This window comes from Aotus nancymaae, unplaced genomic scaffold (assembly GCF_030222135.1).
Source record: "Aotus nancymaae isolate 86718 unplaced genomic scaffold, 86718_ANA_hifiasm-v0.15.2.pri h1tg000018l, whole genome shotgun sequence".
In the NCBI taxonomy this organism is placed as follows: domain Eukaryota; kingdom Metazoa; phylum Chordata; class Mammalia; order Primates; family Aotidae; genus Aotus; species Aotus nancymaae.
The window spans coordinates 17,784,623-17,809,733 of NW_026988430.1; the positions used below are offsets into that span (position 1 = coordinate 17,784,623).

Genomic DNA, 25,111 nt, shown 5'->3' on the forward strand with positions numbered 1-25,111 from the left:
ATGCTCAGCTGCAGCACTCATTGATTCTGTTTTGCCTACAGCTCAAACGTGTACTCCATTTTGCTAAGGACCCTTAGAGAACGCAAACCACCACCCTGCCTGGGCCCTGGTTCTTCCCATGATTAGTATAAAGTAATAGTCCTCTGTAAATCATATAGTCTTCCGCAGACTCACTGGCATTTTAACTCTTTTGAGGACTTTTGATGAAAGACTAAAAGAAAGTGGGTTATTCAGCCTGCAGGAGAGAAGGTAAAGGTTTCCTTTGACTATTAGATTCAAGAAGGGATTAGGAACAGAACAATTTTCCCAAAAGACAATGAGCTGATAGTTGGAGAGATTTCCCCGGAGTCTGATCAGTGAAGCACTGGCCACTAGAGTAAACTGAAATAATCTTGATGGAAGCCTTGCAGAGGACAGGACCAGCAGCACATGTATTTGACCGCTGGCTGAGCCAGTGGAACCTGGGGCTGAGTAGGCTAGACCACGAAGAATTCTCAGTGATTCCTTCTGGCTGGGCCCTGTTCTCTTGGCACTGGGATCTCTTAGCCAGCCCCTGCATCTCATGACTCCAGAAGAGAGGAAAAGAGAGGGGAAGAGAGAGAAAATGTGTCCACACGGGAATCAGTGTGTGAATCACTCTTCTAAGTTGTGACATGTTTTAAAGTATAGAGCAAGTTTGCTAGTGATATGCTTCAGGATTAGTGTGAGATTGTAGCTAATTCAACTTTGCTAATATAGGTCTTAGCCAGCGTGCCGTTTACCTGACTGGCTTCAGTCTTCATCAAGCGTGTGCTTAAACACAGTGCTCAGATTAACAAATTTAGAGTGACTCCCCGTGGGGAGTAAGATCTCTTCTAGACAGTGAATAAGAATAACTCTCATTATTCAAGTTGCCCTGTATATATTACAGCCAATTTAAAAAATCTTAGAAAGCCATGGAAAGATATTTAATGCTAATGTCATCTTCATACCATAGAGTGCAGGTTAGATAAAACCTCAGTTTGTGTCAGAACATTCAAGTTCTATGGCCATGGACCTGCTGTGATCTCATATCAAACATCAGAGACCCTTTCTGAATCCTTTGAGCTGCCTTCTAATTTTCCTGCCCCTCCAAAAGATAATGCCCTCCTCCCCAAACTTAAGCCATTTTCTAGTAGAGTTTTGGGAGAATGTTAGTTAATTGCAGCTTCTTCACATGAATGCTAAAAGTCTTGCTTTTTACAGCACAAGGAGCTGATTCATTTGGCCTTTGCCACTCCTTCACTTTTGAAAATCTCTGAGAGATTACCTTTTTCCAGTTGTATTCAAGTCTGTTGGGGCTATGGCAGGCAGTGTTAACCAATTCCTGACCTCCAGTGAAACCAGACTGTCCAGAACAATTTGAAGACCCCTAGGGATGTCATCCTGTGTCTTGATAAGTCAGATATGGCATGGAAGTTGCACTGCTTTTTCTTTTTTTAAAGATAGGGTCTCATTTGCCCAGGCTGGCGTGCAGTGATGCAATCATAGATCATTGTAGCCTCAACCTCCCAGGCTCAAGCGATCCGCCTTGGCCTCCCAAATTGCCAAGATTACAGGCGGGAACCACTACTCAGCCCTCTAGGAAGATTTCTGATATTACGTTAATAGACCTGCCAGCCTTCTGGAAATAGCCCATCAAAAAATTAAAGGAATTTATGTCATATTTAAAACAACAGCACTTTTTCAAAAAGAAAATGTATTTTTAATCAGTCAGCCAATTCTGATCTTTCTTAAAAAATGTCTTTCTCTAGTACAAAACGTGAACAAGAAGTGGCAGAGCTGAAGAAGGCTCTTGAGGAGGAAACTAAGAACCATGAAGCTCAAATCCAGGACATAAGACAAAGACACGCAACAGCCCTGGAGGAGCTCTCAGAGCAGCTGGAACAGGCGAAGCGGGTAAGGGAGATCCTGCCTCGTGCTGTGGCCTGGAGAAAATCCACCGTCAGACCCACTCCCATCCTATCTGGCCATTCCATTCAGTCATGTATTGATTAGGGCCCAGCCTCTGTACATCATTGAGTGGGCTGCTGGGTACCAAGCTGCCAAGGCAGGAGCGACTTTCTGAAAGCACACTGCCTACTTAGGGAGAAAAGGCAGGCGCAAGTTTATGGATTCAGCCACCATCTCAGATCACATAGTCCTCCCCAGTGCCTCCTCTCACTAAATCATTCTCCGTGGCTTCACTAGAAACCCTGAATGGTTTGAAAGTCATTCTTCCCTTGCTTGTCTGCTGCCAGTAAGTCACAGGTCCTGCTGACATCCCCCTTCAGGGGTTCCTGACGTTCCTCTCTCCCTTCTTATCCTTCCCTGCCTGTGATCTCACCTCAGCCACCAAACACAGTGTTGCCATTCATTTCCTTGTTCTCGCTTCTGTATCTCAGATCTAGGCTTTCTGTTCTGCTGAAACTTACGCCCTGGGACTCACGCCACCCTCCTGACAGGCCTCCATTACTTCCCATAATATTTGCCTTCATGACTTGGTTCTTGCTTCACTTTCCCCATCTTTCTATTCTTTGCTTAGCCACATGCTACCTTTTAATGTGAACAATGACAATATTAACATTCATGGAACATTTACATTTGTGTCAGGTACGGTGCTAAGTAAGCACCCTACATGAATTGCCTTCTTTAATCTTTGCTACAACCCTGTGGTATGCCTCCTATAATTCTCATTTAAAAGACAAGGTCACTGAGGCCCAGCGGTGTTAGGTAATTAAGCCAGGCCACACAGCTGGTTCGTGGAAAGGCAGCTTGAAGCCAGATAGTCTGGCCCCAGATTCCCATGTAGCCACCCTACCACACCTGATCTTGTCCCTGAGGCAAGATGTCATTGGAGATACATCCTGTTGTGACCCACCCCTGCACAAAGGGTGCTTGCTCGTGTTAGTATAAAACAATTTTTTACACTAACAACACTTGTTTTGTACAGAGGACAGTGTGAGTGATTACTCTGCAGACAGGACACACTTTGCATTGACAAGGATAATTACTTAGTACAGTGAGCCCCTACACATCTGCATCCGCTCCTCAGAGCAGGATGTACCCGTGTGTTCCTTATGTAGGAATCCTTACACTCAAAGAATAGTAAACATTTTCATTCATTCATTCAACAAATGTTGATTACAGACTCACTGAGTGTTAGGCACAGTTCTGCAGACTCAGAAAGCAGTCCTCAGTATGGAGTTTTATAAAATAACTAGTGAATTATTTTTTCCTTTCTATCTCCTAGTTCAAAGCAAATCTAGAGAAGAACAAGCAGGGCTTAGAGACAGATAACAAGGAGCTGGCGTGTGAGGTGAAGGTGCTGCAGCAGGTCAAGGCCGAGTCTGAGCACAAGAGGAAGAAGCTGGACGCACAGGTGCAGGAGCTCCACGCCAAGGTCTCGGAAGGCGACAGGCTCAGGGTGGAGCTGGCGGAGAAAGCAAGTAAGCTGCAGGTAAGCCAGAAACCTCTGCCCCACACACGTCCCACCATAGCATGGCCCTCATTGACCATTTTACCCCTCTGTGCAATAAGAGACGCATGGCCAGTGTGCTGTGCAGTACCTGAAAATGACTAGCCAGTAAATACATTGACTCTTAGGTGTCCTTAGTGTATATTACTTTGATGAAGTTAAATAATATTTTAAGAAGACAGCATGAATTGGACGTAATTAGTTCCACTTTGAATTGTGTTTATCGTTGCTTGAAGGGTTTGAAGCACTTCAGCTTCTCTATTAGTCCAGTAAATGAGAGAACAGGAACAATGGGCCAAAACAATTCGACCTCACATTGGCAAAGATTTGTGAGAGTTTTATTCTTTACGCTGCTGGTACAAATTAGTGCAACCTTTTCTAAAGAACAGTTTGTCAGTCTTAGATCACGAGCCTCAAAACTGGGAGTATCCTGAGACCCGAAAAATCCATGTCTAGTCATTTATACTAGGGAAATAGCTAAGGATGTACACACAGAATCAACCTCAAGAATGTTCATTGCAGAGTGTGTACAAAAATATATACAGTCAGCCCTCAGCATCCACTGGGGGGTTGCATCCAGGACCTCCTACAGATACCAAAGTCTGCAGATGCTGGAGTCCCTAATAAAAATGGCATCATATTTGCATCTATGCACGTCCATATACTATAAATCATCTCTAGATTACTTGTAATACCTAAGACAATGTAAATGCTATGTAAATAGTTGTTACACTGTATTTTTTAGGAAATAACCCAAAAAAGTCATGCTTTTAGGAAATAACATGTTGTAGGAAATAACTCGAGAGTCCTGAGCTGTACCTGTTCAGTGCACATGCAGGTATTCTTTCTGAATATTTTTAATCCATGGTTGGTTGAATCCACAGATGGAACCTATGGATAGGAAGGGCTCACTGTGCTTTGAAATAACTTTAATGTTCCATACGGACTTCTGTGCAACCAGCAAAAACAATATAGTCAATGAGTCCTCATTGGTAAGAAAAGATGTACATCATGTATTGCCACATTGAAAAAGCATTACAGAACTGTGTTGTGTCAGAGACCCAAGAACGCACTATAGTACATGATTCTCCAGGACTCAAAGGACTCCGCAGAGAGGGCTGCTCATGGCAATGATTTATTACAGTGAAAAGATACAAAGCAAAATCAGTAAAAGGGCACGAGGGCTGAGGTCCTGAGGAAACCAGGAACAAGCTTCCAGGAGTCCTCTCCCAGCAGAGTCATACAGAACGTGCTTCATTCCTTCAGCAGTGAGTCCTGATGGCACGTGTGAAATGTTGTCTCCCAAGAAGCTCATTACAGACTCAGTGCCCAGGGTTTTTACTAGGGACTGGTTACGTGCGCCCCCCCTTGCCTAGGATAAACCCAAATTGCAGACTCCCAGAAGAAACACAGGTGGTCAGCATAGACCACATTGTCTACATGGACAGTTTAGAGAAGGGCCACCCTTATCATTTAGGAAATAGTGGGAACTCTTGCTAAATTCAAGTTCTCAGACGCCAGCCAAGGGTCAACATCGCAAGCAGGCCTTTCGAAGGAGGGCAGTCCCAGTCTGCTATGTTAACATGTAGGTACTGAAATATGGTGTGTGTGCTCTCACACATCTGGAAAGATACTCCTAAAAGAGAAAATCTCTGAAACAGCATGATGAACTCTGCCCACAGCAGGGAAGGGAGGGGAGCAACAGTTCTTCATCCCCTGTGCCGTACCAGGCGTATGTTAGGCTCCCATGTACATTGTTCCCCATTTAATCCTCAGGCAACCCTCTGATAGGTGAGGAACCTGAGGCTCAAAGAAGCTAAGGCTCTCGCCCCCTCTGGGGACTTACCTGGCGACTTCTAGAGCTGGTGCCAAAGGCAGGAATCCCTCTTGACTCTGGAGCCCTTCCCCACCACACTGTTCCCAAGATGGATGAAGTGTGAGCTCTGTGAAGGGTATGACTAAAAAGAGTAGAAATGCGTCACAGCATGTACTCCGTTGTGGCTGTGCCACTGTACACTTTCCCTTGGCCGGTGTGACGAGGACAAGCGAGAACCTATGGCGCCCTGCTGCCCCGCTGCGTCCCTCCGCTTTTTCCCAGCACCCACTGTCCTCAACAACTATAAAGCGTCTTATACCATGAAGATTTGTTTGGAAAATATTTTAGAACTATCACTAAGAAGGAAAAATATTACATTATTCATGTAATCTAACCATAAGAAATGGCTTAAATATTCATGATGAATCTATAATACCAGTTTTTTAAAACCTTAAAGAACTTCTGGCTGGGCATGGTGGCCCACACCTGTAATCCCAGCTACTCGGGAGGCTGAGGCAGGAGAATCGCTTGAACCTGGGAGGCAGAGGTTGCAGTGAGCTGAGATCGCACCATGCATTCCAGCCTGGGCAACACAGTGGGACTCCATTTCAAAAAAAAAAGAACTTCCTTGTATCCCTTTTATAGAAGCTTCAAGTTTTCTAAGAATGTGAATTATACTTGCCTCCCAAAGCATATTAACACATCTTCGTGTGAAGGAAGACAAAAATCAAGCACCAGCTGGCCTTTCAGCCTCCCCGCAGAGGATACAGCCACTCTTTCAAAGGCTTTGCTTTATTTTTTGTCTCTTCATGATAAAAATAGAAGAAGGTAGGAAACCAGTTAGGAGGCCCCCCACCCCCGCCCCACATGGGTTCTGTTCTCCTCCCTGACCTTTCCATGGGTAGAGACTTTTAAGGTGGCCAGGGAGGCAGGTTCTAGTACCTACTTATTTGAGCTTCATTTGAAGGCAACAGACTCTTGGTAGTGAGTCTTCCTTAACTGAATGGGTAGTTTCAGGTTCACGCTCCCCTTGAGTTCTTCTATATTTGTGTTCTGCTTAAAAGCTGTGTTTCTAGACCCTTTCTGCTCACTTACTGTTGAGTTGAATTTAATCTTTTACTCCTTACAGAATGAGCTAGATAATGTCTCCACCCTTCTGGAAGAAGCGGAGAAGAAGGGTATTAAATTTGCTAAGGATGCAGCTAGTCTTGAGTCTCAACTACAGGATACACAGGTATTCCACGGGGAGCAAGGGGTCTTTATAATAACTAACATTTCTGGAATACATAAGCTGGTGAAATATGCTGCTCCCAGAATTGCCCTCTGTGTCACGCCTTACTCATTTTATGTCATACTTTTATTTGGAACCAGCCTTGCTACTCAGGATTTCTCCCTGGAAGCTCAGTGTCTTGATGCAGAGCCCCTGGGGTTCTTGTGTCTGGCAGGCATGTGGGTGGCCTGGGAGGCAGCTCCAGCTGTCATTCACGGCCACTGCCTGGGCTGTGGTTTACCCAAGCTGTGGTCCTACCGCACACAATGTATTGCTGGCCATTTTACATATGATTGTTTCATTATGGTTGAAATTTCATTGTGCTGACCTAAGAGAAACAGTCCATTTTGTAAACGGGTGAGTTGACGCTTGCTTATCATACTCTTAAGACTTGTGTTGAATCATCTGTTAGGGATGTTTTTAAGTCAGCTACAGGTTACTTGGAAATAATGCAGGACTTTATTAGAGTTTTTCATCTTTTGTTAAATTTACAAACATTTATAAGTGTTTATTTGCCAGGCTCTAGGCTAGGTGCTGGGGATTAAAAATATATATATATCAGACAAGCAGAAAGTGAAATAATTAGGCAGTTGGGGACAAATTCATTTTAACCGAAGCATACCCCATGATAAGGCACAGCCTGGTAAGTAAGACTAGACGAGGCCGGAGCCAGAGCACAGAAATTCTGCTCTGCACAACTAATGCCTTTGAAGATTTTCTAGTCTGATAGTAACAGGAAAGACATGTTTGTGCTTACATTTCAGAAGTCGATCTGGCAGGAAATATACAGGACAGATAACTGAAGGGATGCCTAAGACAGGAGAGGTGATCCTAGTGCGAAGGGCATGAACTAAGACGGGGAAGGGGGTGGAGAGGAAGGGATTCTAGATGTGCCTGAGGAGATGCAGGGGTGTGGTAGGGATGCCTGGAGGCCCCAGCCTGGGCTCCAGGGTTGATGGTGCAGCCATTCATTCTTCAGAGACGAGTCTGAAGCAGTGTTGGTGTGAAGAGCTTTTACAAAGTTATTGTGTGTGTTTTTAAATCATCTGTGTTAATGTCACTGGGTATTCTCATGCACTGAGGTGCTCTCTCTCTTTTATGACATGAATTCTTTAATACAGGTGTGTTTGTTTTGGTGATAAATATAACGGACATGTTGCCCTTTTAAAAAAATTACACAGGAGCTTCTTCAGGAGGAGACACGCCAGAAACTAAACCTTAGCAGTCGGATCCGACAGCTGGAAGAGGAGAAGAACAGTCTTCAGGAGCAGCAGGAGGAGGAGGAGGAGGCCAGGAAGAACCTGGAAAAGCAAGTGCTGGCCCTGCAGTCCCAGGTGTGCGTCCTCTTTAGGAAGCTGCGGTGGCCTCGATGCGTGTCTGCAGCAGCTCCTGGTCCTGCTGGTCTGGGCTCTCTCAATGCCATTTGGGACAGTTAATTAGGTTGTACTAAATTAAGCCCATTAAATAGTTTTTCTTTGACCCAGCCACAAGCTGGTTATAATGCTGGAAGCCCTTAAAATAAAGACCTAGGACTGTGTCAACTATGTAAGGTTTCAATCCAGTCATCATTTTATAGACTGTTAGCTAAGAAATTAAGTGACAGTCTAAGATTCATTTGTTTTAAAATCACAGTATTGATTTTTCTTCTCTCAGAATATTAAAAACAAAAATTTTTTTCTTTATTCTTCAAATGCAAAAACCAATTGAGGTTTCTTGTGGGTTTTTGTTTTGTTTGTTTTTGAGACAAAGTCTCACTCTGTTGCCCAGGCTGGAGTGCAGTGGCACGATCTTGGCTCACTGCAACTTCTGCCTCCTAGACTCAAGTGATCCTCCCACCTCAGCCTCCCCAGTAGCTGAGACTACAGACAGGCAATTTTTGTATTTTTAGTAGAGATGAGGTTTCACTCTACTGGCCAGGCTGGTCTCGAACTCCTGACCTCAAGTGTTCCGCCCACTTCAGCCTCCCAAAGTGCTGAGATTACAGGCATGAGCCACCATTCCCGGCCCCAGCTGAGTTCTTTAATACTGATCTTTCTGTTTGTCCTTACACAAAACCTAGTTGGCTGATACCAAGAAGAAAGTAGATGACGACCTGGGAACCATTGAAAGTCTGGAAGAAGCCAAGAAGAAGCTTCTGAAGGACGTGGAGGCCCTGAGCCAGCGCCTGGAGGAGAAGGCACTGGCATATGACAAGCTGGAAAAGACCAAAAACCGCCTGCAGCAGGAGCTGGATGACCTCACAGTGGACCTGGACCACCAGCGCCAGGTCGCCTCCAATTTGGAGAAGAAGCAGAAGAAGTTTGACCAGGTGGGTCCTCTACATCCCGACTCCCAAACCCAAGACCCAGGGCTATGTGTCGTTTCCTCCTGGCAGAGCTCTTGCTTTTGTTGGTTTGGTTTAATCTTATTTAAAGGCAATTAAATATGATACATATTTATATCAAAATTGGAAAACATGAGAAAGCAAAAAAAAAAAAAAGGAAATACGAGAACAGCATAATCTAGTAGCAGCATTCTTGCGATAAATCAGATAAATCAGCCACTTAGTGGAAGAGAAGAGTTTATGTCACTGTTGTGGTTTTTAATATTCCCCCATCCCCTTCTGCATAGCTATTAGCAGAAGAGAAGAACATCTCCGCTCGCTATGCCGAAGAGCGGGACCGGGCTGAAGCAGAGGCCAGAGAGAAAGAAACCAAAGCCCTGTCCCTGGCCCGGGCCCTCGAGGAAGCCCTGGAGGCCAAGGAGGAGTTTGAGAGGCAGAACAAGCAGCTCCGAGCAGACATGGAAGACTTGATGAGCTCCAAAGATGATGTAGGGAAGAACGTAAGTCACCCGTGGGCTCCACACTTTGGCATGGGAGAGTATCCCTGGGGCTTCGCCAGGGAGCAGGCAACTCCTTAGGGGTGCCTGAAGGACCTGGGAATGCACAGCCCAACACCGAAGCCAACTAGGAGTGTCTTGGCCTGTGCCTGAGTCGGGGGTTCAAGTCTTCTGGGACCAGATGTCAGGTTTTCTGAAGTCTCCCCGCTTCATCCATGACAAACTAGATGTGGAGCTCTTGCAGCAGCACTGGCCGGAGGGGAACATGTTTCTCCTAAGGGTTTCATGGTTTTGCCATCACAGGTAGTTATCAAATGTGAGACCACAAGATCCCCTTAGATCCAGGTGAGTGGGGACCTGGAGGGGAGGAGGAGGGAATGGCAGCTTCCTCTGACCTGGGTCTTCCCAGGGAGGTCCCACTGTTTTCTTTGAGAGCTTCAGTAGCTTTGGGGGCTTATCCACAGCTTAGAAGCTTCTGTCACAGTTTCTCTTCCCATTGCATACATCTTCCACAAGAGCTGCCATGATATTTATTTACCCTCCATCCCTCCCTTAGTATATAACATGTTGAAGACAGCAGAACAAACCCAGGCCTGGTATCCAAAGACAAGGTTCTCAGCCTGGCTCCTCCACAGGCTTCCATGCTGACCATGGGAAGCCACTTAAACTTTTTAAGCCTAGGTTTCCTTATCGGTCAGATGGACATTATATTGTCCAGTTTCATGAAGTTACTGTATCTGCTTTGAAAAGCATAAAGTCAAGAGGCAGGGTCTCATTTTCATGGGCTGTGGGCCATCCAGCCACATCATAAGTTGGCGAAGGTGGTCCCACCTTCCTGCTGCATCTCCCACAACTTGGCACTCAGGAACTAGCCTCATGGACAAGAAGAGGACACTGAAAGAAGTGACCATGATTACACAGTAAAATGTGGAGAGAGAACTCCACAGTTGATTTCATGTTCGTTTTCTGTAGAATCCACACTCACATGTTCATCCCACAAACATGTCTGTTGTGCCTACTGAGCACCAGACACTGCATAGAAATGGGCCTTCCTCCTGTCCTGAGTTTCCCCGTGCTCATCCTGTGAGAACCGAGGTGGTCCTGGACCCCAGAGCGGGGGATGCACAGCAGCACCAAGGCCTCCCTCCAGAGGCTGCCTCGAGGATCAAAGTGGACAGGAGATAGAGCTCTCAACACAGTGCCTGGCGCAGAGAATGAGGGAGATGGTGCTGGGGGGATCTTTGTCCAGAGAGAGATGAGGCCTCTGTACTGTGTCCTGCTTAGGCCTAAGCCACCCTCATAGCACTTTCCACGTGTGCTTTTCAATACGAATCACCATTTCTACAGCAAGAGGTGTACTGTGGTACTTGTTCCTCAGACAGCAGGCAAGGGGTCAGTCAGCAGACAGGGGTTCCACGACATTGCTGTTTCCGTTGTTGTTTGGCTCACTGAAGAGCTCTCGGCTTAAAGGTCATCAGAGGAGGATGACCAGAGAACACATGTGATAAAATCTGCACTGTAGTTCTGAACTGCATACGCTGAAATGGGGAATAGCAGCAGCCTGAGGGGGAAAGGGAAGGACGTGCGTGCATGTGGCAGGGGGCCGGCTCAGGCGGACCAAAGTGGCCAGCGTGCTGCGAGTGGCCCTGTAAAACAGGGAGAGTGCTGTTCTTCACACGTGCCTCCGCCCAGGTCAACTCTTTCCTGATGCTTCCACGGTTTAGGTTCACGAACTTGAAAAATCCAAACGAGCCCTGGAGCAGCAGGTGGAGGAAATGAGGACCCAGCTGGAGGAGCTGGAAGACGAACTCCAGGCCACAGAAGATGCCAAGCTTCGTCTGGAAGTCAACATGCAGGCCATGAAGGCCCAGTTTGAGAGAGACTTGCAAACCAGAGATGAGCAGAATGAAGAGAAGAAGCGGCTGCTGATTAAACAGGTAGGTCAAAGGGGGCGTGGCCTCCAGAACAAGAGTCTGAAGGCCCCTAAAGCCCAGGTCTGGGTCAGTATCTTGTTTGTTCATGTTAGGACACATTTGAGGAAACACAGAGTTGAGTAACACATGGAGTAAAATGGATTTATTTGGTCATTTGAGAATTTTCTTAAATTTTATTGTAATTGGTTTAGGTTTTTCTACTTCTCAGACAGTATCATTGCTGCTTACAAGCCAGGACAATTATCAATTAGAAAGCCCTCAGCAGACTCCCAAGGTTCACATTCCTTGTCCTATAATGTGGGTGTAGGAAAGAATTGGTGCATACCAGACACACAGTGGTTCAGCAGATTTCTGCAGTTCAGGTCACAGGTCCTAATAATTAAATCACTTTTCAAAAGGAAAAAAAACAGCAGATACTTAAAGTTTTCATTTTATAAAGTTGTTATCCATCTAAGTTGTATACTTTTCTGAATGTATATCAGACACTTTTCTGCATGGATGTTAAACTTCTAGTCTAAAAGTTTACTTTAAAAATTAATTGTGGATGGATATTTTAACAGTCCCTTACAGTTCATGGCAAGAAGTCTTGGATTTAGGGGGTGTGTGTGTGCATATTTCTTTTTTGAGATGGAGTCTCGCTCTGTCACACAGCCTGGAGTGCAGTGGCATGATATTGGTTCACTGCAACCTCTGCCTCCCATGTTCAAGTGATTCTCCTGCCTCAACCTCCCAAGTAGCTGGGATTACAGGCATGCGCCATGATGCCTGGCTAATTTTTGTATTTTTAATAGAGATGGGGTTTCATCATGTTGGCCAGGCTGGTCTCAAACTCCTGTACTCAAGTGATCCGCCCACCTTGGCCTCCCAAAGTGCCGGGATTACGGGCATGAGGCACCACCCCTGGCCAGATTTGGGATATATTTAATTTTGCTTTATTTTGTTATTTTCACTCTCCTAACTATTCGTCATTTATTGCTGGATAACAAATTGCTCCAAACAACAAATTATTGCAAACTGTAACAACATTTATGTCACCATTTCTGTGGGTGAGGAATTGGGAAGCTGTTGAGTCAGTGGGTCTGGTACAGTCAGGACCTCAGCCCCGGCTGCATCATCTGAAGGCCCAACAGGGGCTTGGAGGAGCTGTGCCAAGCTGGCTCACCCACATGGTGTCAGCAGGAGGCCTCAGCAGCTCACCACATGGGCTTCCTGAGTGTCCTGGAGGGAGCCTCAGGAGACTGAGAGATCCAAAAGAAAGCAAGCAAGGAGGAAGCTTCCAGGCCTTTCATGACCTAGTCTCCCAAGTCTCATGTGATCACTTTTTTATTCTATTTGTTAGAAACGAGTCACTAAGACTGGCCCACATTCAAGAGATTACACTCCAACTCTTTAAGGTGGGGAGTATTAAAGAATTTCTAGACATTTTTTTAAACCACCACACTTTGAAATATCACGTAAGTGGCTCTACATCAGGAGCCTCCTGCCCTCCTGTGCCTTGAGGTACAGCCCCGGATCTCTGCAGAATACAGCAAGCAGATGATGAGTGCCTCTGCATTATGCAGGAGCAGCTGCCCTGCTCCTCCCTCCCACACCAACCCCTGCAGAGGAGCCGCAGCAGCAGCCTTGTTTCTCCCCTTTGGTGAGGACCAGTGGAGCCACCACTCCGCCAGGCTTCGCTGCCTCCACACCAGCTCCCACACCAGCCGCCATCCTCTTCACGGGAAGCGGAAGTTCTGTGAAGGCAGGGACCTTTCCTTGCTCACCCAAGCCTCCAGCTGCTAGAGCACTACCTAGGTATTTAAGCACTACCACAGGTATTTATTAAGGTATTTATGACCCTATACCTTAATAAATACATGACAAAGCATTTATGGCTGAATAAGCAGAGGAAGCAGGACAGGTTGGGAAAAGCGTGTCAAGGCAGTGGCACACTGTCCCCGTGGACTCATGGGCTGATATGGTTTGGAGCTCAACAGCTTCATATCTGGTGACTGAGGTGTTAGGATTTGGTTTAAGGACTCCAGAGCACCTTCTTCTGAGCACCCCTTACACAGTGTGAGTGCAGTACCCCATCCCCACTGCACATTAGGGGGCTCACCGAGAGAAGAGTGCCACAGAGTGAGTGAGTCCCCCTCGGTTTCCAGCCCACATCTTACTCATCCTCACTCTCCTATCTGCCTGCTCCAGAGCTGGCCCTCATTTTGTCCCTCCTCCGTTGGACAGCTTTGACTGCTCCCCACTTTCCTGCTCATCAAAGGCAGTTTCTGACTGGTTCTGACACCCCTGTAATGTGTCCATGCCCCACATTCTCACAACTTTAGGAAACAGACATGCCATGTGCACCTCTTAGCAACTACCCCACGCCCGCTCTGTGCCTACCCCAGCCTTTATTACGCAGTTACCACATCGTCTCGGGTCTTTCCATCTTGGCTTCATCTACACTCTGAGCTCAGGTCACCAGCTGCCTTCTCGTGTGCCTTGAAGCAGTCAGTGGGGTGGTTTGTACCAGGTGGTGGTATTTAAAGATCTCTTTGAACAAAATTCAGCTACTGTGGTTTTCTGTTCATAATAACTGTTCAGTAACAGAGACCTCTACAGAGTAACAGAAGGTTCTACTCACCCGAGTCACCAGAGCCCCCACCTGAGGACAGGCTGCCTGCTGTCTGTGAGTGGATACTTGGACTTAACCCAGCATAATCCGATGCTGTTCGTTAGGTGCGGGAGCTCGAGGCGGAGCTGGAGGACGAGAGGAAACAGCGGGCGCTGGCTGTAGCTTCCAAGAAAAAGATGGAGATAGACCTGAAGGACCTCGAAGCCCAGATCGAGGCTGCGAACAAAGCTCGGGATGAGGTGATCAAGCAGCTCCGCAAGCTCCAGGTACGTGCCGCTGCCCATGGAGTCTCTGCATGGCACCACATGACCTGTGTGGCTTTTACACAGGGGACAGCACTGCACCGCTGTCACCCACCATGGGGGCACAGCACCACTGTCAGCATGGCCATGGGTGGGGCAGCAGGCCATGTGTGTCCACTGTGTCCACAGGAGATGCTTGAGCACACTTAGCAACACGTCCTTGTCTTGTTCATCTTTTAGAGGGAAGGCGTTCAGTCATTGATCCTTAAGTATGATATTGGCTCAGGTTTTCACTGATGCCCTCTATCAAGAGTTGAATTTCCTTCTGTTCATGGCTTGTTGAGTATTTTTATATTGAAAGGGTATTAGATTTTGTCAAGTGCCTCTTCAACTTTTATCGTGATGATCATATGGTTACATTAATTCACTTTTCGTTGTCAAACCAATCTTGCACTCCTCAGAGAGATCCCACTTGGTTGTGGTGTATGATCCTTTTTTTTTTTTTTTTTTTTTTGAGACGGAGTCTCGCTCTTGTTACCCAGGCTGGAGTGCAATGGCGCGATCTCGGCTCACCGCAACCTCCGCCTCCTGGGTTCAGGCAATTCTCCTGCCTCAGCCTCCTGAGTAGCTGGGATTACAGGCACGCGCCACCGTGCCCAGCTAATTTTTTTGTATTAATAGAGACGGGGTTTCACAATGTTGACCGGGATGGTCTCGATCTCTCGACCTCGTGATCCACCCGCCTCGGCCTCCCAAAGTGCTGGGATTACAGTATGATCCTTTTTACATGTTGCCAGATTCATTTTGCTACTATGTGGTTGAAGATCTTTGCATTTGTATTCATAAGGGATTTCATTTTGATCTGTAGTTTTCTTATGATATCCTTGTCATTTCCATATACTTTTATATTTACAGTGAATGTATATTACTTTTATAATCTAGAAAAAGAATCATGTTTAAAAGCTAAGAATGGTGCCAGGCACAGCGGCTCACACCTGTAATCCCAGCACTTCGGGAGGCCAAGGCAGGAGGAATGCTTGAGGCCTTGGGTTTGAGAACAGCCAGGGCAACATAGCGAGAGCTCATCTCCTTAAAAAAAAAAAATTTTTTTTAAATTAAAACTAAGAATGCAAATCACCCCCAATACCTTCTTATTTAATCGTAGGCTCAGATGAAGGATTACCAACGTGAATTAGAAGAAGCTCGTGCATCCAGAGATGAGATTTTTGCTCAATCCAAAGAGAGTGAAAAGAAACTGAAGAGTCTGGAAGCGGAAATCCTTCAATTGCAAGAGGTTGGTTTGTTACTTACTTTTCCATTTGTTCAATATATTTGTCCTTGAAATTTCTCCAAGATCAAAAAAATTTTTTAATATCTTTGTAGCCCAGTATAATCTCAGTATCCATTTTAGTTGTTGCATTTATTTTTGGGTTTTTTTTGAGTATCCATTTTTAATATGGTCTCCAACCTTATTGTTGCTTCAGTTTGGAAACAGAAAGTGATCACTTCAACACTGCTCATGTATATTCCTCTACCTGGCTAAAGGCAAAGGAGCTGATGAGTAGCTTTTCAGGCCACCTTCTCGGCCTGCTTCCCGTGCAGGAAAGGGAAGTGATACTTTAGTGTTGATAAGCACGAGGACTGTGTAACCCCAACCTTGATGATGCAAAATTGCCTGTTTTTACACAGAAGCACTACTCATGTGATAACTTAAAAGGAGAGAAGTTTCTTTCATTGAATTCCTGTTATTCCTTTATTTATCTTTTTAGTAAGTTCTCATGATGCAGGGACTAATAAAGTGTTGCCTACAGGAATTATAACAGAGCAAGACAAGCTTAAATATACACATTACCATGTAAATGATGGATAATCAAAATTTCTTCAAACCTGGAAAGATAAGTTAAACGTTAGTATCAGTTAATATGAAAAAACTCCCGATACAAGCACCTAGAAATATTGGGTAAAATATTAGCAAAGGCAGAGTTGAGCTTGCAAGAAAGGACGGCTCTCTAGGAGTCAGGAATGAACAAGGAACTGAAAACCAGATCAGTAAACGCCGAGCAGACCCTGAGAGAACCTGAGAGCCAGTTTTGGGAGGTTTTCGTCCGGCTGTCCTCTATCTCACCGTTTTTTGCTCCTTGTTTTTCTTACTTCTTGAGTTGGACGCCTAGCTCATCCGCTTTCAAGCTTCTTGTCTAATATGTCTATAAAAGACTGTAAATTCCCCTCTAAGATCTGTTTTTATCTTGTCCCACAGATTTTGACTTGGAGTCATCTCATTGTCATTTAATTCTAAATTTTTCTATTACGGTTTTTCTTTATCCCATGAAATTTAAGCTTGCGGCTTCAATTTTCAAATGTATGGCATTTGCTTCTATTTTAAGTTGATTTTAGTTTTATCACATTATGGTCAGAGAATGTTGAGAGAGCTCTGGCACCTAGAACACATTTGTTTTTGTAAGTGTTCCATGTATGCTTAAAAATGATGCATGTTCGTCGATGAAGTAGATATGTAAGCTCTATGTATCCATCATGGAGTTGGTGAGATCCCCAAATGCTCATTTCCCCAGCCGCTGTGGCTCTTGGAGCCTGCCTCCTAGGAGCGCTCCTGGGCCATTACCCACGTGTCCAGGCGGCATTCTCTGTACCATGCTCTGTTTTTTTTTTTCTGAAAGTGTTTCTTTCAGACTCTCAGGCAAGGTCTGAATCACAGTGCATTAGGGAGAAGAGACTGAGCTGGAAAGCTGGCCCAGCCTTTCCCCCTATTGCTGACACTTTTCCTTCCCTCAGACAGCTCTGTTCATTTGGCTTAGAAGCCCCAGGGTCCTTTCCTTTCTCCTATGGGTCCCTCAGTCTACCTAAAGCACCCCTAGCCAGTGGACAGTAAGTGTCTTATAAGCCCAAGAGGGCAGAACACCAGAGGCCAGATGGCAGAGCTGTCTGGAGTCTGTGGCTCTGGGGTCAGGCCGGGAGCAGGTGCTGCCTCTTTTTCCCTCCTGACTCCCACCCTGCCCCAGGCCTGTCAGAGGCCCCGCAGCCCATACTCATGTAAGGCAGGTGCATGTGCTGGAGCAGGCAGAGGAGCTCCCGTGCAGCCCTGCTCCTAAGACACCTTCACGGTGTGCTCTTGCCAAATGTGGCATCTTTTGGAAAGGGCAGCTGGTGGGAAGAGCCCTGAACAGGGAGTCAGAACCCTGACTTTTTGCTGCTGACCAGCCTTGCGACTTTGGGCCAATATCTTTATCCAGGTGGGCCTCAGTTCCCTCATTTATAAAATAAATGCACCCTTGACTCCTTTCTGTGGCAAATCATCTTTCCAAGGAAGTTTGTGGAAAAACAGCCACCATGCAGTTCCTCTCATGGGCTGGCAGGCACAGGGCTATCCCCATTGTTCTGCCCAGTTCTCGCAGAGCTCCCTGTGGAGCCACAATGGCCTGACTGGCCAGGGCTCCATCCCCTTCAAGAAAGAGGCCCTGCTCACCACAGAGGTCCACCTCTGCAAACGCTTGAGCCTCACAGGTGCGCCCACCTGCCTTCTCCCTGTGGGAGTGCTGATCCTAGCTGCTGCACAGCTGCCTGGATCCGCAGTGGTCCGTGCAGCCAGTGTACTTGATCTCAAACTATGTATATGAAAGATACTGCAGGGCAGTAAGTTGGTACAGCTCATGTTTCTTAGGGCTCAGGGTTTGTATAAAGTTCCTGCTCAATTTATATTAAAAAGTACCTGCTTTCCAAGAAGGGCAGGAACATAGCCACCTCTTAGGTTGGAAGTGACAGCAAAGCCCTGATGGCAGCGAAGAGTTCCCTCTGGACATTTTTGTGTCAGATGCTGACACCACACACCACCTGGCTGGCCTGCACCAAACAGATTTCCTTGCCAGTTTAATTTCTCAAATCTAAATGACAGCTTGAGGTGCAGGTAAACAGTGACAGGAACAAGGTCACTGCAGCTCCAGCCACTGTTAGATTCCACAGGTGAGGAAACTGTTCACAGCCAGAGCTTAACACAGTCTCCACTGCTTAGGAACTTGCCTCGTCTGAGCGAGCCCGCCGACACGCCGAGCAGGAGAGAGACGAACTGGCCGATGAGATAGCCAACAGCGCTTCTGGCAAGTGAGTCTCCCACGGCCAGGGGCAGGGGCGGGTTCTCAGGGCACTGCTGAGAAGGCTGAAGGTGTCAACACACCTGGCATCAGCAGGTGGTTTGCTCCTCCTTCGCTGGGCCTGGGCTGCCTCAGCCGTCGTACCCCGTGCTAGTCCTGAGTCCTGCAGGTGTGAGCCATGGTCTGCACTAACTGGCACTGCAGGCCTTCACTTTCCAGTTCATTAGGTTTGGCAAGCAGGTTCCTCAGATATGACCTTTCTCTGAATTCATTTTTCATTAAAAGTCATTATCTTTTTTTCCATTTCAGTTGATTTCTCCACTGAATTACTGAACCAAAGGTTCATCATGTACCTTTTTGAGCATGTCGTATGAGAATTGAGAATTGTATTCTCAGTGCATTGGAAAACCACTAGAGTTTATGGCGGGGGAGGCTGGGCTCGTGCTTGTGTTCTGAAAGTTGACTCTGGCAGCTGTCTGTAGAAAACAGCTGGAGAGAGGCAGGCAGGGCAGCTGGTGGCCACCCCAGCAGTCCAGGTGAGAGATGACAGGCCTGCATCTGGGTGATGGCAGCAGGGGAGGGTGTCTGCAAGTGTCATCGGTGGAACCTACTGATGGATTCGGGGATGGGTGCAGGGAAAAGAGAAACTTCAGGATGGCTGCTCAGGTTTCCAGTACCAGGGTGGGTGGAGGAGTCTTTTCTGAGGCTCCCGTGCTATGCTGAGCTGGGACTGACCTGTTGCCTCCTCCTCTCCCGGCCAGGTCCGCGCTGCTGGATGAGAAGCGGCGGCTGGAGGCTCGGATCGCACAGCTAGAGGAGGAGCTTGAGGAGGAGCAGAGCAACATGGAGCTGCTCAACGACCGCTTCCGCAAGACCACTCTGCAGGTGGCCCACGCAGGGGCCCGCCACCCAGGGAGGGCTATGCCACCCCTCAGGCACAAGTGACTAAACTCTCTCCTCTCCAGGTGGACACACTGAACGCCGAGCTAGCAGCCGAGCGCAGCGCCGCCCAGAAGAGTGACAACGCACGCCAGCAACTGGAACGGCAGAACAAGGAGTTGAAGGCCAAGCTGCAGGAGCTAGAGGGTGCTGTCAAGTCCAAGTTCAAGGCCACCATCTCAGCCCTGGAGGCCAAGATTGGGCAGCTGGAGGAGCAGCTTGAGCAGGAAGCCAAGTAAGAGGTTTTGTTGCCATATATCAAAACTTACCCACCAGGCTCAGTCAGAGACAGACATGCCACTTCCATGAAGGGCTCCCCACTGCATGAGCAGAGAACACGTACAACCAGAGTGGGAGACAGAATTTGGCGTGAGCTGTGAGAGGAGAAGAGCTGCGAGCGTTCAGAGGATGGAAGGACAGACGGCCTCTGAGAACAGTCAGGGAAGGCTGGGCTTTAGGACTCGGCTCAGGGCTAACCACACCGTGCCCCCTGAGTTTGCATCTCCTACCCAAAGTCCATTTGCCAAGCGTGTGGCATCACATGAAATGCTAGTTTGCTGGCAGAGAAGAAATGCAGTAAGACAGAAATCCAAGCCTTTCTTCTCCCCACAGGAAGGGATTGCTTAACAGCTTTCATATTGTTGTATTCAAGCATTCTGAAGTGTCTGAGAAACCGTACAGTACAGCTCTGGCAGGCAGGCATTTACAAAGCTATCAGGCCACATTCCCCAGAGCCAGGCAGACCTTCGGATTCACCCTCTGGTTGGGGAACCTGGAGCCCAGAAATGCAGGGCTCATGGCCAGAACCCTGCATCCTCCCCAGCCCCACACCCCAGGACTTCCCACTCCACTCTTGGACTCCAGTGGGCTGAAGTAACATAACTCACTCTTTGAGCTGACTCCATCCCTATCCATTTTTCCATATTTGTTAAGGAACACTAACTTTTTCTGTCTTCCATGGAGTCCTCCAAATAAGTTACCTCTCCTTCATATGGGACAACGTAGACCTGTCTAGAAATATGGGTTTGTTTCACCTCTAACCAAAGAGTGAGCATAGGGGATTTTTGTTTGTTTTCAGTGTGAGCTGCCGAAACCCTGTAAATTCTCAAGTGAAACAATCACTTAATAAATTGGGTTGTTTCTCAGGCTAAAAGTTTAGGTGATTAAACTAAGGATTGTGTCTTCAAAAGTCTATGTTCAGTATAACTGACAGGTAGCTTGTATGTAACATTTGCTGTTTAGAAGATCACTGCATACAGGCCAGGTGCGGTGGCTCACAACTGTAATCCCAGCGCTTTGGGAGGCCGAGGTGGGCAGATCACCTGAGGTTAGGAGTTCGAGACCAGCCTGGCTAATGTGGTAAAACCCCGTCTCCACTAAAAATACAAAAATTAGCCAGGTGTGGTGGCACACACCTGTAATCCCAGCTACTTGGGAGGCTGAGGCACAAGAATCACTTGAACTTGGGAGGTGGAGGTTGCATTGACTACACTCCAGCCAGATTGACAGAGAGAGACTCCATCACAAAAACAAAGTAAGATAACTGAGTAGTGATGAATACCTGTGTACAGTGATTAATACCTACACGTGCAGGAATAATTTGCTTTTTCTACCTTTTGCTATTGAGGAATACATTAAAGGCGATTCATTTTTTGACCAGAAGGAGGTTTCAGCACATTGGTCGTGATATTCTGGGCAGAGAGGTCCATAATGCCTCCACCATGTGTCATCTTCCCAAAGAAAAAGGGCTTTTAAAATGTTTTTCCCACACAAATATCATTTCAAGAATTTCAGAACTAATATGACCACTTTCATAGGGAACGAGCAGCCGCCAACAAATTAGTCCGTCGTACTGAGAAGAAGCTGAAAGAAATCTTCATGCAGGTGGAAGATGAACGTCGACACGCAGATCAGTACAAAGAACAGGTACGCCAATGTCTCCCTGGAAGCGCGTTAGCAAAGGAACTTGTGGAGAATGAGCTGGTGGCACAACTGACCGGCGGCATTCAGGAGCCTCCTCATTCTGATGTTTCAACTCACATGTGCCGTTCCATGTTCCTGGCGGGTACCTCTGGGTGCTGGGGACACAGAGGTGGTAAAACGGGGGCACTCACAGGAGGGTAGGGAGAGCAGATCAGGAAGCAAGTTCAGTGAGGACTGAACTGTAAAGCTCCTGCGTTCTCCACTAGAATGAATGCTTGGTGAACACAGGGATTTCTGTGTGTTTTGCTCCCTGTTAGCTCCCTAATGCCTAGTATAGTTCCTGGGCATTGCTGGCAGTCATGAGGTATTAGCTGGATATAGGTGGACACAAGAGAAAGTGAAGGGGAGAGAGATGTCCTGCACGCTGCACCGGGGTGATCTTCAGTGTCTGCATCCAGGCCCTTTTCTAAGGATGCAGGGAATGTTGCGCAGAACTTTGAACCGTGGGTCAGAACTGTCCGGACTAATGTGTGGGCAGCTATCCCCTCCCTCCCCTGAGGATTTCACTGCCTTTGGCCCAAACCCTCCCCTACTTCATTCAGTCAGGCTACCTCACCTTCCCGTCCCACCTCTACCTTTGAAGACTACAGCACTGAGAACAGTTGAAGGTGGTGTGAGCTGGACCCACAAGACACTGGCAGGTCCCTGTGTGGCTCAGGAATGGAGGGCCCGAAAGGAAGGCTCTTAGGTCTTGGGTCAGGTCATCCCAGGGTGGCTTTCTGCTTGCATCTGAGTATAGTATCTGAGATGCCCATACTTGAAAGGAGATGTAAGAATGCACTGTGCAATCTCCCGGGGTTGGGGATTATCCCACATTGCTGGTTCCTCTGCATTCTGCAAGAATAGCAATTCCCTTTTGGTCCATTAGGTCATGTGTGTGAAGATATTAAACACTCATTTTTCTGCAGAAAACTCACCAGTAAAAACAGTCTTGAGTATTTTTTCGTTTCTGTTGGCCTAGTGTGCTCTGTAGATGCTGGCTTTGCTGAGAGCAGCAGGCTGGTTACAGAGCCTCTGACCAGCCCCCAAGCACGTGTGTACATGTGTGTGCATCTGTGTGTGCACGCTCACAAGGGCAGGCAGGGTGCCACACTGCCACACTTGAGGTGCAGAGAGGCCGACACCGGATTCACCAGTTTGCTTTGTTTGGGTTCATGTACCTCCCCAAGATGGAGAAGGCCAACGCACGGATGAAGCAGCTTAAACGCCAGCTGGAGGAAGCAGAAGAAGAAGCTACACGTGCCAACGCATCTCGGCGTAAACTCCAGCGGGAACTGGATGATGCCACCGAAGCCAACGAGGGCTTGAGCCGCGAGGTCAGCACCCTGAAGAACCGGCTGAGGTGAGCGGCCATGCAGACCCAAGCAGGCAGGCAGCTGCTCTGCGGGATAGCTTAGGCTCGGGGCACAGCTGGTCGGAGAAAGTTTACTTAGATTCATGCGCAGTGACCCATTCTTTCTCCTGAACCACTTATTTAAGATTTCCGACCTTTATAGTCATCCTTTGAGGAGAATAAAAGAGGAGCAGGCCCGCTTATTGCCAGTCCCTAGAGGACCACACCAATACACCACACCAGGCTTGAGCTGGGTCGGGTGTCCATCCACGTCCAGACATCCGCTAGCAAGGTGAGGTCCCAGCCCTTGTTAAAAGCAGGGCAGGAGCTCCTCCCGGAACCTGGTGCCCTCAGCCCTCCTCACCACACTGGAGCCGCTGTGCACCAGTGAGAGGGCGGAGCATGGGAGAGCTACAGCTGAAGTCTCTGCCCCAGAAGAACAAGTCAGCTGAGGTTTCAGCAAATCTGGCCAATGGGCAGATGTAGCGTATACCCTGCTTTTGTGCGGCCATCAAGCTAAAAATGGTTTCTACGTTTTTAAAAAGGGTTATAAAAACACAAAAACAAAGAATATGCAACAGAGTCCCTACGTGGCCCGCAAATCCTCAAAATACTTGCTATCTGGCTGATCCCTGGTTAACAGGTAGAGCTTGGCCTTAATCCGTCTTTCTTACCGTTTCCATCACACAGTCCTAGGCTAAATCGAGTCTTCCCCGGTTCTCTGAGGACTCTGCTCTGCTTAATCTGCAGGCAGGGTTATGGGAGAGACGGAAAAGCAGTCTTTCCCACACAAGGTCATGTGTTTGAGGAAGGGACGCATGGGGGAGGTTCCGTGGCATTGAGTGGCTGAACATGTTGACAGCCATGTGCTCCTATTTACCCACCCGCATCTGCTTCCTGTTCTCTCCAGGCGGGGCGGCCCCATCAGCTTTTCTTCCAGCCGATCTGGCCGGCGCCAGCTGCACATTGAGGGGGCTTCCCTGGAGCTCTCCGACGACGACACAGAAAGTAAGACCAGTGATGTCAATGAGACGCAGCCAACCCAGTCAGAGTAAAATCACAGGAAGCCAGAGGAGGCGATACAGTGGGACACTTAGGAACGCACCCGGTGCCAGCCTGCCTTGGGGCCTCCTGCAGATTTAGGAAATTGGCAAGCTACAGGATTCCTTCCTGAAAGATCAACTGTGTCTTAAGGCTCTCCAGCCTACGTATACTGTATCCTGCTTCAGACTTAGGTACAATTGCTCCCCTTTTTATATATAGACACACACAGAACACACATATTAAACAAACAGATTGTTTCATCATTGCATCTATTTTCCATATAGTCATCAAGAGACCATTTTATAAACAAACATGGTAAAAACCCTTTTTCAAACAAACTCCAGGCCCTTCGTTGCGGGTCGCTGGGTCACTGGGGCAGCGCCGTGGTCGTCGCTGTCGCTCTGCATGCTCTCTGTCGTACAGACAGGTAACCTAGTTCTGTGTTCACGTGGCCCCCGACTCCTCAGCCACATCAAGTCTCCTAGACCATGGTGGTGGACCCTAAACTGCACTTGTATCTCTCATTTCCTTCCAATAATGATCAACACTATTTCAGTGAGCAAACTGTGAAAGGGGCTTTGGAAAGAGCAGGAGGGGTGGGCTGGATTGGAAGCAACACCCATTTGGGGTTACCTTGCCCATCCCCCAAGGGGGCCTGCCCCTCGAGTCGATGGTGTCCCACGTCTACTCACGTGAACTGTCCTTGGCCAGGGCTGGTCTGTGCATAGCAGGGATAGTGGCCACAGTGCAGCCGAGGCCCCAGTTGGCAGCCATGTATCACGCAGACTTCCAGATGGTCGCCCAAACCGCCTGGCTCTGCCGGCGCCCTCCTCACGTCAGGAGCAAGCAGCCGTGGACCCCTAAGCCGAGCTGGTGGAAGGCCCACCCTCGCCAGCCAGGCCCTCATGCTGACCTTGCAAATTCAGCCGCTGCTTTGAGCCCAAAATGGGAATATTGGTTTTGTGTCCGAGGCTTGTTTCAAGTTTGTGAATGAGGTTTATGGAACCTCCAGAACAGAGGCCATCCTCCTGAATGTTGACATGCCAGTGGGTGTGACTCCTCCATTTCTCCTTCTCCCTTCCCTTTGGACAGTGTTACAGTGAACATTTAGCATCCTGTTTTTGGTTGATAGTTAAGCAAACTGACATTACAGAAAGTGCCTTAGACACTACAGTACTAAGACAATGTTGAAGATATTATTTGCCTCTATAACAATTTAATGTATTCAGTTTTGACTGTGCTTCATATCATGTACCTCTCTAGTCAAAGTGGTATTACAAACATTCAGTGACAATGAATCAGTGTTAATTATAAATCCCTGATCCTCTGCAATGTGCTTGAAAACACAAACCTTTTGGGTTAAAAGCTTTAACATCTGTTAGGAAGAATTTGTCCTGTGGGTTTGGAATCTTGGATTTTCCCCCTTTATGAATTGTACTGGCTGTTGACCACCAGACACCTGACTGCAAATATCTTTTCTTGTATTCCCATATTTCTAGACAATGATTTTTGTAAGACAATAAATTTATTCATTATAGATA

At 47.4% G+C, this 25,111-nt stretch overlaps 1 protein-coding gene across 6 annotated transcripts in view; it reads left to right on the forward strand.

Moving 5' to 3' along the window:
- MYH10 (myosin heavy chain 10) overlaps positions 1-25,111 on the forward strand; it is a 152,314-nt gene extending 127,203 nt beyond the window's left edge. For all 6 annotated transcript variants that reach the window (XM_021674717.2, XM_021674721.2, XM_021674719.2 and 3 more), the window contains 15 exons: positions 1,773-1,917; positions 3,251-3,457; positions 6,421-6,525; positions 7,743-7,895; positions 8,621-8,869; positions 9,172-9,384; positions 11,106-11,318; positions 14,031-14,192; positions 15,334-15,462; positions 18,193-18,281; positions 19,033-19,156; positions 19,237-19,445; positions 21,028-21,136; positions 22,363-22,535; positions 23,437-25,111. In XM_021674717.2, the coding sequence (XP_021530392.1) occupies positions 1,773-1,917; positions 3,251-3,457; positions 6,421-6,525; positions 7,743-7,895; positions 8,621-8,869; positions 9,172-9,384; positions 11,106-11,318; positions 14,031-14,192; positions 15,334-15,462; positions 18,193-18,281; positions 19,033-19,156; positions 19,237-19,445; positions 21,028-21,136; positions 22,363-22,535; positions 23,437-23,581 (2,425 nt within the window). In that variant the 3' untranslated portion in view covers positions 23,582-25,111. The remainder of the gene's footprint in view (positions 1-1,772; positions 1,918-3,250; positions 3,458-6,420; positions 6,526-7,742; positions 7,896-8,620; positions 8,870-9,171; positions 9,385-11,105; positions 11,319-14,030; positions 14,193-15,333; positions 15,463-18,192; positions 18,282-19,032; positions 19,157-19,236; positions 19,446-21,027; positions 21,137-22,362; positions 22,536-23,436) is intronic.